At 35.4% G+C, this 12,169-nt stretch overlaps 1 protein-coding gene across 1 annotated transcript in view; it reads left to right on the top strand.

The window, feature by feature from the left end:
- The window catches only part of PSMD14 (proteasome 26S subunit, non-ATPase 14), a 97,907-nt gene that overhangs the window by 42,859 nt on the left and 42,879 nt on the right, over positions 1–12,169 (top strand). The window contains exons 4-5 of the mRNA XM_047084265.1: positions 10,835–10,906; positions 11,125–11,244. Coding sequence (XP_046940221.1) covers positions 10,835–10,906; positions 11,125–11,244 — 192 coding nt within the window. The remainder of the gene's footprint in view (positions 1–10,834; positions 10,907–11,124; positions 11,245–12,169) is intronic.

Raw genomic sequence — 12,169 nt, 5'->3', positions numbered from 1 at the left:
AAATCCTTTGTTTCTCATTAAAGTCACAGGATTGCATATGTGAGATGTGAGGGCAGGGCTAGTTAAAGGGACTTGGAAACGTCAGTGGATAAGGGAAAAAACCATTATGTCTGTGTTTGCTGGATAGTGCCTCACAGTCCTAGGATTCTCATTACTACCTCATTACCCTGATCACTCCTGCTCTATACATTTCCCCTTCTTGAAGTCTCTGACTCATACATTTTGTTTTTCTTAAGTTATTTGAAATACAGCTATACCTTGATATCTTTGCCTAGGGTATAGCCATCTAGCACCTGAAGTATTTTGAGATCTCATCATAGGGAACTTTTTAAAAAATTTTTATTCAAGTTAATTAACATACTGTGTTATTAGTTTCAGGTGTACAATATAATGATTCAACAATTCTTTACATTTCTCAGTAGTCATCAAAATAAGCGTAGTCTTGGGGACAACTGGGTGACTCAGTCAGTTAAGTGTCTGACTCCTGGTTTTGGCTCAGGTCATGATCTCACAGTTTGTGAGTGTGAGCCCTGCATCCGGCTCTGTGCTGACAGTGTGGAGCCTGCTTGGGATTCTGTCTCCCTTTCTTTCTGCCCCTCCCTTGCTCGCTCTCCATCTCTCTCTCAAAATAAATAAAAATAAACTAAAAAAAAAAAAAAGTAAGTGTATTCTTCATCCCCGTTATCTATTTCACCCATTCCCCAATCCACCTCCCCTCTGGCAACCACCAGTTCTCTGTATTTAAGAGTCTCCTCTCTCTCTCTCTCTCTCTCTCTCTCTCTCTCTCTCTCTCTCTTTCTCTCAAAATAAATAAGCTTTATGAAAAAAGGGGAGAGCCCTGGGTGGCTTAGTTGGTCAAGCATCCAACTTTTGATTTCAGCTCAGGTCATGATCTTATGGTTCATGGGATTGAGGCCCATGTTGGGCTTTGCACTGGCAGCGCGGAGCCTGCTTGGGATTCTCTTTCTCTCAAAATAAATAAACTTTGCTAAAAAAAAAAAAAAAGTTTAAAAAGTAAAAAGTCTTTTTTGTCTGTTTTTCTTTGTCCAGTTGTTTTGTTTCCTAAACTCCACATGAGTGAAATTGTATGGTATTTGTCTTTCAGAGAAAGGGATATTCAACAATATTCTTTAATTATTGGGTTTTTTTTTCTAGATTTATTTGTTATTAAAAGAAGTGTCATGAACATTCTGGTTCATGCAAACATCTCAGCTTATTTACTTAAATAATTTCTAGGAGTGCAAAAGTAGGGTCAAAAAGTTTGTGCAGTTGTAAAGCTCTTGATACACAGATTTTCTGATGGATTATACCAGTTTACATTCTCACCAACAGTGCTCAGAGTATTTCTTTTATAATACCATCTCCACAATTGGGTATTATAAAGCTCATGTGATAGAAAACAACAACATCTTAATGTGTTAATTGGTATTTCTTAATTAAAGAAGGTCAGCTAGTGAGGTTGAACATTTTCATATTTATTTCATCATGTATTTATGTAATTACTTGCTTTATATTCTTTGCCCATGTTTCCATTACAGTTTTCGTATTTTGTTTGTTAATTTATATATTGACTTTTTGTCATAAATGGGGCAACTATTTTTTCAGATTTTTTTTTTTTAGAAAAAATTTTAGATTATGTTGTCAGTTTTATATTTTATATGTGCAAATTAGAATGTGTTTCCTCACCCAGATCAGATATTCATGTATAAACACACACACACACACACACACACACACACACAAATACCCATATATATATGTATATGAAACTCTTCACACTCCTCTTCTGCCAGCCTCTGGCAATCACCATTACACTTTCTGTCTTTTTGATTTTACTACTCTAAGTACCTCATCATATAAGCGGAATTATGCTTTGTTTTTTTGTGATTGGCATATTTCCCTTTGCATGATGTTCACTTAATTCATATTTTAGTATATTGCACAATTTCCTGCCTTTTTAAGGCTGAATAATATTCTATTGTATGTATATACCACATTTTGCTTATCTTTTATTATTTTTAATGTTTATTTATTTATTTATTTTGAAAAAGAGAGAGTGTGAGCAGGGGAGGGGCAGCGAGAGGGGTTGGGGGGGAGAATCCCAAGCAAGATCCACACTCAGAGTGGAGCCCGACATGGGGCTTGATCCCATGACCGTGAGATCATGACCTGAGCCGAAATGCAAATCAGATGCTTAAGCAGCAGTGCCCCCATTTTGCTTATCTTTTAATCTCTTGATGGATATTTGGGTTGTTTCCACATTTTAGCTATTGTAAATAATGTTGCTGTGAACATTGGTATACAAATATTTCTTTGAGAACCTGCTTTCAATGTTTTTGGGTATATATCCAGAAATGGAATTGCTAGATCTTATAGTATTCTATTTTTAATTATTTGAGGAACTGTCATAACTGTTTTCCATAGTGACTTTACTATCTTACATTCCTGTCAGCAGTGCACAAAGGTTCGAATTGTTGTTTCTGGGTTTTTTCTTTTCGTCTCTCCCTTTTCTTTCTTTCTTTTGATAATAGCCATCCTAATGGGTATAAGATGGTATCTCATTATAGTTTTGATTTGCATTTCCCTTATGATTAGTGATGTCGAGCATCTTTTCATGTGCTTATTGGCCATTCATATATCTTCTTTGGATGAATGTCTGTTCAAGTTGTTTGCCCACTTATGAATCAGGGTTTTTTGTTGATGAGTTTTAGGAGTTCTCATATAATCTAGATATTGAACTGTGGTATTTTCTCCCATTCTGTAGGTTGTCTTTTTACACTGTTGATAGTATCTTGTGATGCACAAATTTTAAATTTTGCATTAAGTCCATTTATCTGTTTTTTCTTTTACCTGTGCCTTTGGTGTCATATCCAAGAAATCATTGCCAAATCAACATTGTGAAGCTTTTGTCCTTTGTTTTCTTCTGTCATTGTTAGATCTTATATTAGGTCCTTGATCCATTTTGAGTTAAAATTTTTAAGGTGTTAAGTAAAGTTCCAGTTTCGTTCATTTGAATGTGGATATTCAGTTTTCCTAGCACCATTTGTTGAAAACACTGTCCTTTCCCATTGAATTGTCTTAGTACCCTTGTTAAAAATTATTTGACCATATATGTAAGGGTTTATTTCTGGGCTCTCTCGGCTCTTCATTGGTCTGTATGTCTATTTTTTGTGCCAGTACCACACTTTTGGTTACTGTAGCTTTGTAATAAGTTTTGCAGTCACAAAGTTTGAGTCCTTCAGAAGGTTTTGTTCTTTTTCAAGATTGACTTGGCTAGTTACCATCCCTTGAGATTCCATATGAATTTTAGGTTGGGTTTTCTATTTCTGCAACAGTCACCATTGGAATTTTGATAGAGATTACATTGAATCTGTAGATTGCTTTGGATAGTCTTGACATTTTAATATGAAGTCTTTAGATCATGGTCTGTGTTTCCCATTTCACATTATTTATTTATGTTCTTTAATTTCTTGCAACAGTGTTTTATAGGTTTCTTCGTAAACTCTTTGATGTCCTTGGTTGATTGCTAAGTATTTTATTCTTTTTGATGTTACTGTAAATGGAATTGCTTTTAGAATTTCTTGTTTCGTTTTGTTTTGTTTTTTAAGTAGGCTCCACACCCAATGTGGGGCTTTAACTCAACCCCAAGATCAAGAGTCCCATGCTCTATTGACTGAGCCCGCCAGGCGTCCTGCTTTTAGAATTTCTTTTTCAGATTGTTCATTGTTCATGATAAAAATCAATGCAACTGATTTTTGTGTGTTGACTGTAGCCTGCTATTTTGTGAATTCATTTATTAGTTCTAATAGTTTTCCATGTGTGTGTGTAATTGTTAGCATTTTCTACATGTAAGAGCATCTTATCTCCAAACAGGGACAATTTTACTTCTTCCTTTCTAGTTTAGATGCCTGTTATTTCTTGCCTAATTTCTTTGGCTAGAACTTCCAGTGCCATGTTGAATAAGTGGTGAAAATAGGCATTCTTGTCTTGTTCCTGATTTTAAAGGAAACACTTTTTGTCTTTTGCCTTGGAGTACTATGTTCACTGTGGGCTTTCAGATACGGCTTTTATCATGTTGAGGTAGTTTCCTTCTATTCCTTGTTTGTTCAGTGTTTTTATTATGAAACGGTGTTGAATTTTGTTAGATGCTTTTTCTTCATCAATTGAAATGATTGTGTGGGCTTTTTTCCCCTTTATTCTGTTCATGTGGTGTATTACATTGGTCAGTTTTCATTTGTTGAACAATCCTAGCATTGCAGGAATAAATCCCACTTGGTCATGTGTAGAATAATCCTTTACATATACAGCTAAGTTTTGTTTGCTAGTATTTTGTAGAGGAGTTTTTACCAGTGTTTGTAAGAAATATTGGTCTGTAGGTTTTTGGTTTTGGTTTTGGTTTTTTATAGTTTATTTCGAGAGAGAGCACGAATGAGGGAGTGGGAAAGAGGCAGAGAGAGGCGGGGAGAGAGAGAATTCCAAGCAGACTCTGGGCTGTCAGTGCAGAGCCTGATGTGCAGCTCCATCCCATGAACCGTGAGATCATGATCTGAGCTAAAATCGAGAGCCTGGTGCTCAATTGACTGACCCATCCAGAAGCCCCTGTAGTTTTCTTGTAGTGTCTTTGGCTTTGGTAGCAGGTAATGCTGACCTCATAGAATGAACTAGGAAGATCCCTTCACCAATATTTTTATCCAGATTTTATAATTTGATTTTTTTAATGTAAATAATCTATCTGGGTGGTGATGTAATGTGATATGGAGAAATAAATTTAGTTCTAAGTGTTTTCAGTAGTGGGATGCTCAGTCGGTTAATTGTCTGACTCTTGGTTTTGGTTCAGGTTATGATCTCATGGATCATGGGTTCAAGCCCTGCATCAGGCTCTGTGATGCTGGTACAGAGCCTGCTTGGGATTCTCTCTCTCTCTCTCTCTCTCTCTCTCTCTGTCTCTCTGTCTCTCTCTCTGTCTCTCTCTGTCTCTCTCTCTCTCTGTCTCTCTCTCTCCCTCCCCCCTCCCTTCCTCCCTGTCTTCCTCTCTCTCTCCCCCCCGCCCCACCCCTGCTCGCTCTCAAACTTTAAAAAAAATGTTTTCAATATTAAATAATTAAAAAGTAAAATACAATATGTTCAATTCTGTGGTGATAATTTTGTAATCTAACTGGAGCAATATAATACCAGACATAGATAACGTAAATTTATTAATACCACTGAAAAAGTTACAACAATTGGCTTCAAAATCAGCTTTAGAGCCAAATATTTAATAGTGAACTCTTCCAAAATTTTAAGACATAGACAATTTAGGATATACAATTGATCCTTGAACAGTATGGGTTTGAACTTACACAGGTCCACTTACATGCACAGAGTTTTTCCAATAAATACAGTACAGTAGTGTAAATATATTTTCTCAATAACCTTTTCTCTATTATAAGAGTAAAGTATATAGTCCATATAACATACAAGATATGGGTTAATTAATTGTTTATATTATCAATAAGGCTTCTGGTCAACAGTGGGATATTAAGTTTGGGGGGGGGAGTAAAAAAATTATATGTGGATTTTTGAGTGCATGGGAAATTGGTACCCTTAACCCCCTGTGTTCAGGAGTCAACTGTATTAATATTACCAGAACACAGAAAGTAGGAAAGTGTAAAATTTCACAAGTATTTTATAAATCTAACATAATGATATCAAAAGCTGACAAATTTAACAGAAAAAAAGAAAATTCCCAGGTCACATGGGTGGCTCGGTTAAGCATCCAACTCTTGATTTCAGCTCGGTCATAGTCTCATGGTTTGTGGTGTCAAGCCCCATCTCTGGCTCCTTGCTGTCAGTAGAGCCTGGTTGGGATCTCCCTCTCCCTGCCCCTCCCCTGCTTACTCTTTCTCTCTCAAAATAAAGAAATAAACTTTAAAAAAATAGAAGGAAAATGCCCAACTGGTCTCTAGTCTCACTTATAAACAGGGAAACAAAAACTAAAAAAAAAAAAAAAAAAAAAAATGTAAATCACGTCAACTGTTTATCCCAGGAGTAGAAAGTTGATTTAATACTGGGAAATCTATTACTGTAGTGCATTGCTGGACAAAGGCAAGCCGAGTAAAACATAGTGGCCATTATGGCTGTGTTTACAAAAAGAAATACAGATATGTCACTGACTGACAAATCTTTCCAGTCCTTTGTTTCGTTTTAATTTTTATTTGTAAGTAGTATATCCATGAATTTCCAATTTAAACATTATGAGAGGCTTTTGACAAGGGACTTTAATTCATTTATATATTTTCATAGCCAGTATATTTGATCTTATATTTACTGTTTTTATTTTGTTCCCTTCTTGGTTCCCTACTGTTTTGTTTTATTTTATTGTCAGTGTTGTATCTGCTTTTCTTCCTCCAGTGATTTTATAAGGTGTACATTCAGTTTTAATGTTTATTGTGGTTATTTTAAGGTTGTTCAGAAGACTTTTTAATCCATATTTCTTTGGTAGTCAAAATCACTTAAACAGATTCCTTTTTCTTTTTCCCCTCATATTTGTGAAACAGAGAATTTTGTACATTTCATTTCTTTCCACTGCCCTGTATAGTTACTTGGACAGTATCTGTGGTTTGGAACCTGTTTTTTGTTTTTGTTTTTGTTTTTATGTCTATATGTATTTTTAACTACTCTCAGTAATCTTAACAGATTTTTTTAATGTAATGGCTTTTCCACTTTTAAGGTTTTAATTTTAATTTGTGGTGTCTCAAGTGAATGATTTATTCAAGAAATTCTTTGAAGAAGGATACATGGAATTATATTTTCCGAGTCTTTGTGTATTTAGTAACATATTTGTGGGTCTAAAGACATTTTTAAAATATAAAATTTCTGACTCACATTGTTTTTCTATTAAAACTTGGGAACTTCCTTTTATTGTTTTCTGCTACTTAATGTTGCAGAGAAATATCCAAAGTCAACCTGAGTTGCATTTTTTCATAAGGTTAGTTTTTCTACCTTCATGTTTTTAGATATTTTGCTTTTATCCTTGTAGTTAAGATTTACCTAAGACTTTTCAAGGTATAATAGTTTCTTCGCTGATTATTGCCTGACATTTAGTGATCTAAAAGTTGAAATTTTTTCTTTTGCATTCAGGAAAATTTTTCAGCCTTACTGTTACTTATTGATCTTTTCTATTTCTTGTTTTATCGTCAGGAACAACCATATTTCTTAGCTTACAGCTCCTTTGTCCTCTCTTATCATTATATTTCTTGTAGTTTTCATTTCTTACTTTTTATTTTACATTCTGAGCTATCTTTTTTGTGTTCTGTATCAGTGAGTTAAACTTGTCATGTTTATTTTTACCCTTGTTTCCTCCAGTGCAATTTTAGTTCTTAATTATTTTTCACCTTTTCATCTTGGATGTCCTTGAACTTTCTATTTCAAAGTTAGGAAAGCTTCTTGTATTCTACTGATGCCAAATAATTTTCTAAAATTTTGTTTAGGAGTCCTATTTTTAGATGTCTTTCCTCTCTTTGAATAGCGAGGATGCTATTCCTTGGGAGTGTTTGCTAAAAGACAATGTAGGTATATTGTCCATAGCCCCACATTTTTCTTTTTTTTTTTTTTAATTTTTTTTTTCAACGTTTATTTATTTTTCTTGGGACAGAGAGAGACAGAGCATAAACGGGGGAGGGGCAGAGAGAGAGGGAGACACAGAATCGGAAACAGGCTCCAGGCTCTGAGCCATCAGCCCAGAGCCCGACGCGGGGCTCGAACTCACGGACCGCGAGATCGTGACCTGGCTGAAGTCGGACGCTTAACCGACTGCGCCACCCAGGCGCCCCATACCGTTGTACAGGTCCTTATACAAATCTCTTAGCTCAGTTTCCAGGGTCTTGAATTGGGTTTTCTTCTTTGCCTGATTGTACATTCTTCTGGACAGGTGAGCATGTGGGAAAATGATAGCCTCAGATATTCACAGCTGCCAGAGATCCTTAACAGCTGTCCCATAGACAGTATATTCCATGGGTTACTCTTTTTTTTTTTTTAAGAATGCAGTTCAGGGGTGCCTGGCTTGCTTAGTGGGAAGAGCACATAACTCTTGATCTTGACTCTTGATCTCAGGATGGTGAGTTCAAGCTCTATGTTGGGTGTAGAGATTACTTTAAAAAAAAAAAAAAAGCAGTTCACTACTTCTTTTCTACTTCTTGCCAAGTTTTTTTTTTTTTTCTAAGAAATTTAGTCACTGACTAGATCAAGAAACAGAATAGTAGCGGAGTGAGAAGAGTAACAGGAAATAATCACTGACTACTGTCTCAAAAAATAGCTCCCATCCAGTAGAGAAAAAGCTGCATGGTTTTCTGTTAGTATGTTTCTGAACCAGAAGAAAATAGTGAAAGAGGGGGTAGTGGTCTTTATATCTACTTGTTTATGGCTGTGCTCTTTCAGAGAGTAATTAGTGGGTATTTTTCATTTCTGTTGCATTGGCTTGCAGTACCTTAGTTTACTTATTCATTCATTTTTTCAACCAGTACTTACTAAGTTCTTATGATGTGCTAGGCCCTCTGCTGTGTACTGGTTATGTAAATGTTAAACAAATTAAAGTTGGTTTTTTAATTGATAGCAGGGGTAGTTTCTGGGTTTTGTCAATAATATATTTTGGTGATGGTGTGATGTTTTATTTCCCTGTTCCTTTTTTTCTTAATCATCTCTGGCAAGTTAAGAAGGACTGTATTAAAAGGAAAAAAAAAAAGTCGTGTCTGGGTGGCTCAGTCCGTTAAGTGCCTGACTCTTGATTTTTGGCTCAGGTCGTGATCTCACTATTTGTGGGATTCAGCCCCATATCCACCTCTGGGCTGACAGCGGACAGCGTGGAGCCTGCTTGGGATTCTCTCTCCCTCCTCTCTGCCTTTCCCCTGCTCACACCCTGTGTCTCCCACATCAGATAAATAAATGAATAAACGAACAAACAAACATTAAACAGAAAAACTGTAGCCTAGATACCAGTTTAAATTCTTTTTCTCCATATGAAATTTTAAGTTGCTCTGGATTCAGGAAATAATTTCTATGAATACAATTTCGATGAATACTTCCCTAAGACCTCTCATCATGGCTAACATACTACTGTTCTCACTTTTTTTTTATTAAACTTTCTTTACTTTTTTAGATGAATAAATCACATCAACAAAATTATCATGTTTTATATGATGATCTCAACAAATGTTTTGGCATGACAGCACTTCAGCTTAAGAGTTTTCATTCTGAAAGAGACTCCTATCTATTTGAAAGGCAAGCAGTAAACCTGCATTAGGTGATAATAGATGAATTCGTTTTGGGTTTTAAGTTTATTTTCTGGCATTTATTATTAAAAATAAGGTTTAAAAAAATTTTTTTTAACGTTTATTTATTTTTGAGACAGAGAGCATGAACGGGGGGAGGGTCAGAGAGAGAGAGAGAGACACAGAATCCGAAACAGGCTCCAGACTCTGAGCTGTCAGCACAGAGCCTGACGTGGGGCTTGAACTCATGAACCACGAGATCATGACCTGAGCCGAAGTTGGACGCCTAACCGACTGAGCCACCCAGGCACCCCAAAAATAAGATTTTTAATAATTTTATTATTAAAACAGTTAAGTGTCTGACTCTTGATTTCAGCTCAGATCATGATCTCATTGTTTGTGAGTTGAGCCCCGAGTGGCTCCTCACTGACTGGGCTCCTCACTGACTGCATGGTACCTGTTTGGGATTCTCTCTCTCCCTCCCTCTCCCTCTCCCTCTCCCTCTCTCTCTCTCTCTCTCTCTCTCTGCCCCTCCTCCGCTCGCATGCACACACATGCACATGAGGTCTCTCTTTCAAATAAATACTTTAAATAAAATTAGAGGCATTTGATTTTTCTCACCCCTTTCTACATAAAGAAACAAATAATTTTTGTATGTGGTTTTTATACTTAGAGAAAATATACATAGAACTTTATGCTTCTGGCAAATATTATGAGCTTTTAAACAAAACCAAAAAATAAAAATTGAAAAATCAGAGCATTTAGCAAATAGACAAGAAGCACAAAATACACATAGACCTACAAGTCTGAAATGTAACAAGTGAAGTAATTGTTTAATTTTAGTAAGTAAACCCATAAAAGCAAGATAGAATATTGATTTATAATTGGATAACTAACATGTTTGTTCTCCGAATGTTAGAGTCAAAAGAGGCTTGTTACTTTTGATGAAGAAGACACAATCCTTAGGGAGAGCATAATGTGTCCCTTAACCTGTGGTAAGATTAATGGTAACATTTGTTTTAAAGATAGTAGTCCCGATTTAAAAGTATTTTCATATTAGCTACAGCAGTCTCAACCAGTTTGTTCACACCTGGTGCACTTGTGTTAAATTTGTTGTATTGGGGAGGGGAATAACTTCATCAGGTGGAGTGCATAGTATGTTGTTCACAGCTCTTTCACCTAGGGATTAGAAATCTTCTGTCCCCTATCCCCAACTACATCTACGTATCTGCAGAGATCCCATAGCCCTAAATGTACATGCTGTCCGTAGCTGAAAATCAGTCTCAGATTGTGGTAAGAAACATGGCTAATTGGTGCATGGTAGTCATTTTGTAGCAGAGGTAGATAAGCATTGCTGGAAGATTTAAGCTTTATGTCCATTGGACACTTGCCTGAGTACTAAGTTTGTTTTATTTTGCCAGCAGGTTTGATATTTGCAAAGTTGTTTTGATTATTTGTGTTGTACCCGACTAAAAGGATACTTGACATATTTTCCCAAAACTCTTAAAAACAATCAAGTTTATATAACATGTAACTAATTTTAAACTCATAAACTGTGTGTTTATAATAATTGATGTGCTTATTTCTAGGGGCCACCCACAGATGCTCCTGCAGTGGACACAGCAGAGCAAGTATATATTTCTTCCCTTGCACTGTTAAAAGTAAGTATTGAAAATTACTTGCTTTAGAGAGCTTTATTGCTTTCACTCTCTTTTAGTTGGGAATACTTGTTAATGTTAATCCTCAAATGGAAGCTGTTGTTCTAGGTACATCTATAATAAGAGTGTTTTTATTTCTACTGAAGCAAAATTAGGTTATTAAAAAAATAAAAAGGACCAAAGATTTTAAAGCTTCGTATCTACCTATGTTCTCTTTACAGATGTTAAAGCATGGTCGTGCTGGAGTTCCAATGGAAGTTATGGGTCTTATGCTTGGAGAATTTGTTGATGATTACACCGTCAGAGTGATTGATGTGTTTGCTATGCCACAGTCAGGAACAGTGAGTACTTTTTATGGTTGCCTGCTGTAAGTAAATGTGTTTCTTTTCTCTTTCCTTTTCCTATGCAAAATCACTTTCATCATATTATATTTTCTCTTCCTGATAGGAAAAATCCATCATAAGATTAATGATAGAAATATCTAGATTGTATTGAATTAAATCATTCATCTTTTGAATGCATCATGAATTCCCTGTAGGTCCACAAACTGAAGGATGCTAGCATTAAATCCCTTTACTCATACTTTCAGCTTTAACTAGCATAGCATCCTAGATTTATGTTAATTGCTAAAATAGTAGGGTATTAATTGAACACTTCAGATTTTAGAGACTCTCTTAGACTTAATTCAGATACATTATCTAGTCCTCATGTTTTGTTCCTATTGTTTTGAAATATGGTCCCTTTTTTTATAGATGGTGATAAATGACTCTTAAGCTTTTCCTATTCAAAATGTTAAATTTAATGAAACCAAAAAACTATGGCAAACTTTAGTTCTTTTGCCCAGGTATGGTAATTTCTTTATAGAGGAAGCATATACTACATACAAACTTTGGAAGTCATCTACTTTATCTTTTTAGAATACATTGTATTATTCTCTCTGGAAGCTTTTTATTTTGTTTTGGTATTTTATGTAATGCATTGGATTTGTGTGGCCAAAAAACAGTAACTCTTCTACCTTTCGTACAAAAAACTGTACATATATCCTTCTCATCTGTTTGCCTAGAAAAATATAACGTATATTTTTCTGATGGATTTTTTCCCCTAATATTCAACATTTCTCTTATCGAGCTTTGTAAAATATCTGGATTAAAGAGATTGTTGTCATACAGCTGTTTGCTCTGTTTGAGACTCTTAACTGTAAGTATTCTTCAACAAAGTAGATAATAGAGAAAACCAAGTTCTATTTTTAAATAGTGTAATATATAC

Source organism: Lynx rufus, unplaced genomic scaffold, assembly GCF_022079265.1.
Source record: "Lynx rufus isolate CCGP_SWC_20201006 ecotype Redwood Valley unplaced genomic scaffold, mLynRuf1.p SCAF_2, whole genome shotgun sequence".
Classification (NCBI taxonomy): domain Eukaryota; kingdom Metazoa; phylum Chordata; class Mammalia; order Carnivora; family Felidae; genus Lynx; species Lynx rufus.
This window is presented reverse-complemented; position numbering and strand designations above follow the sequence as displayed.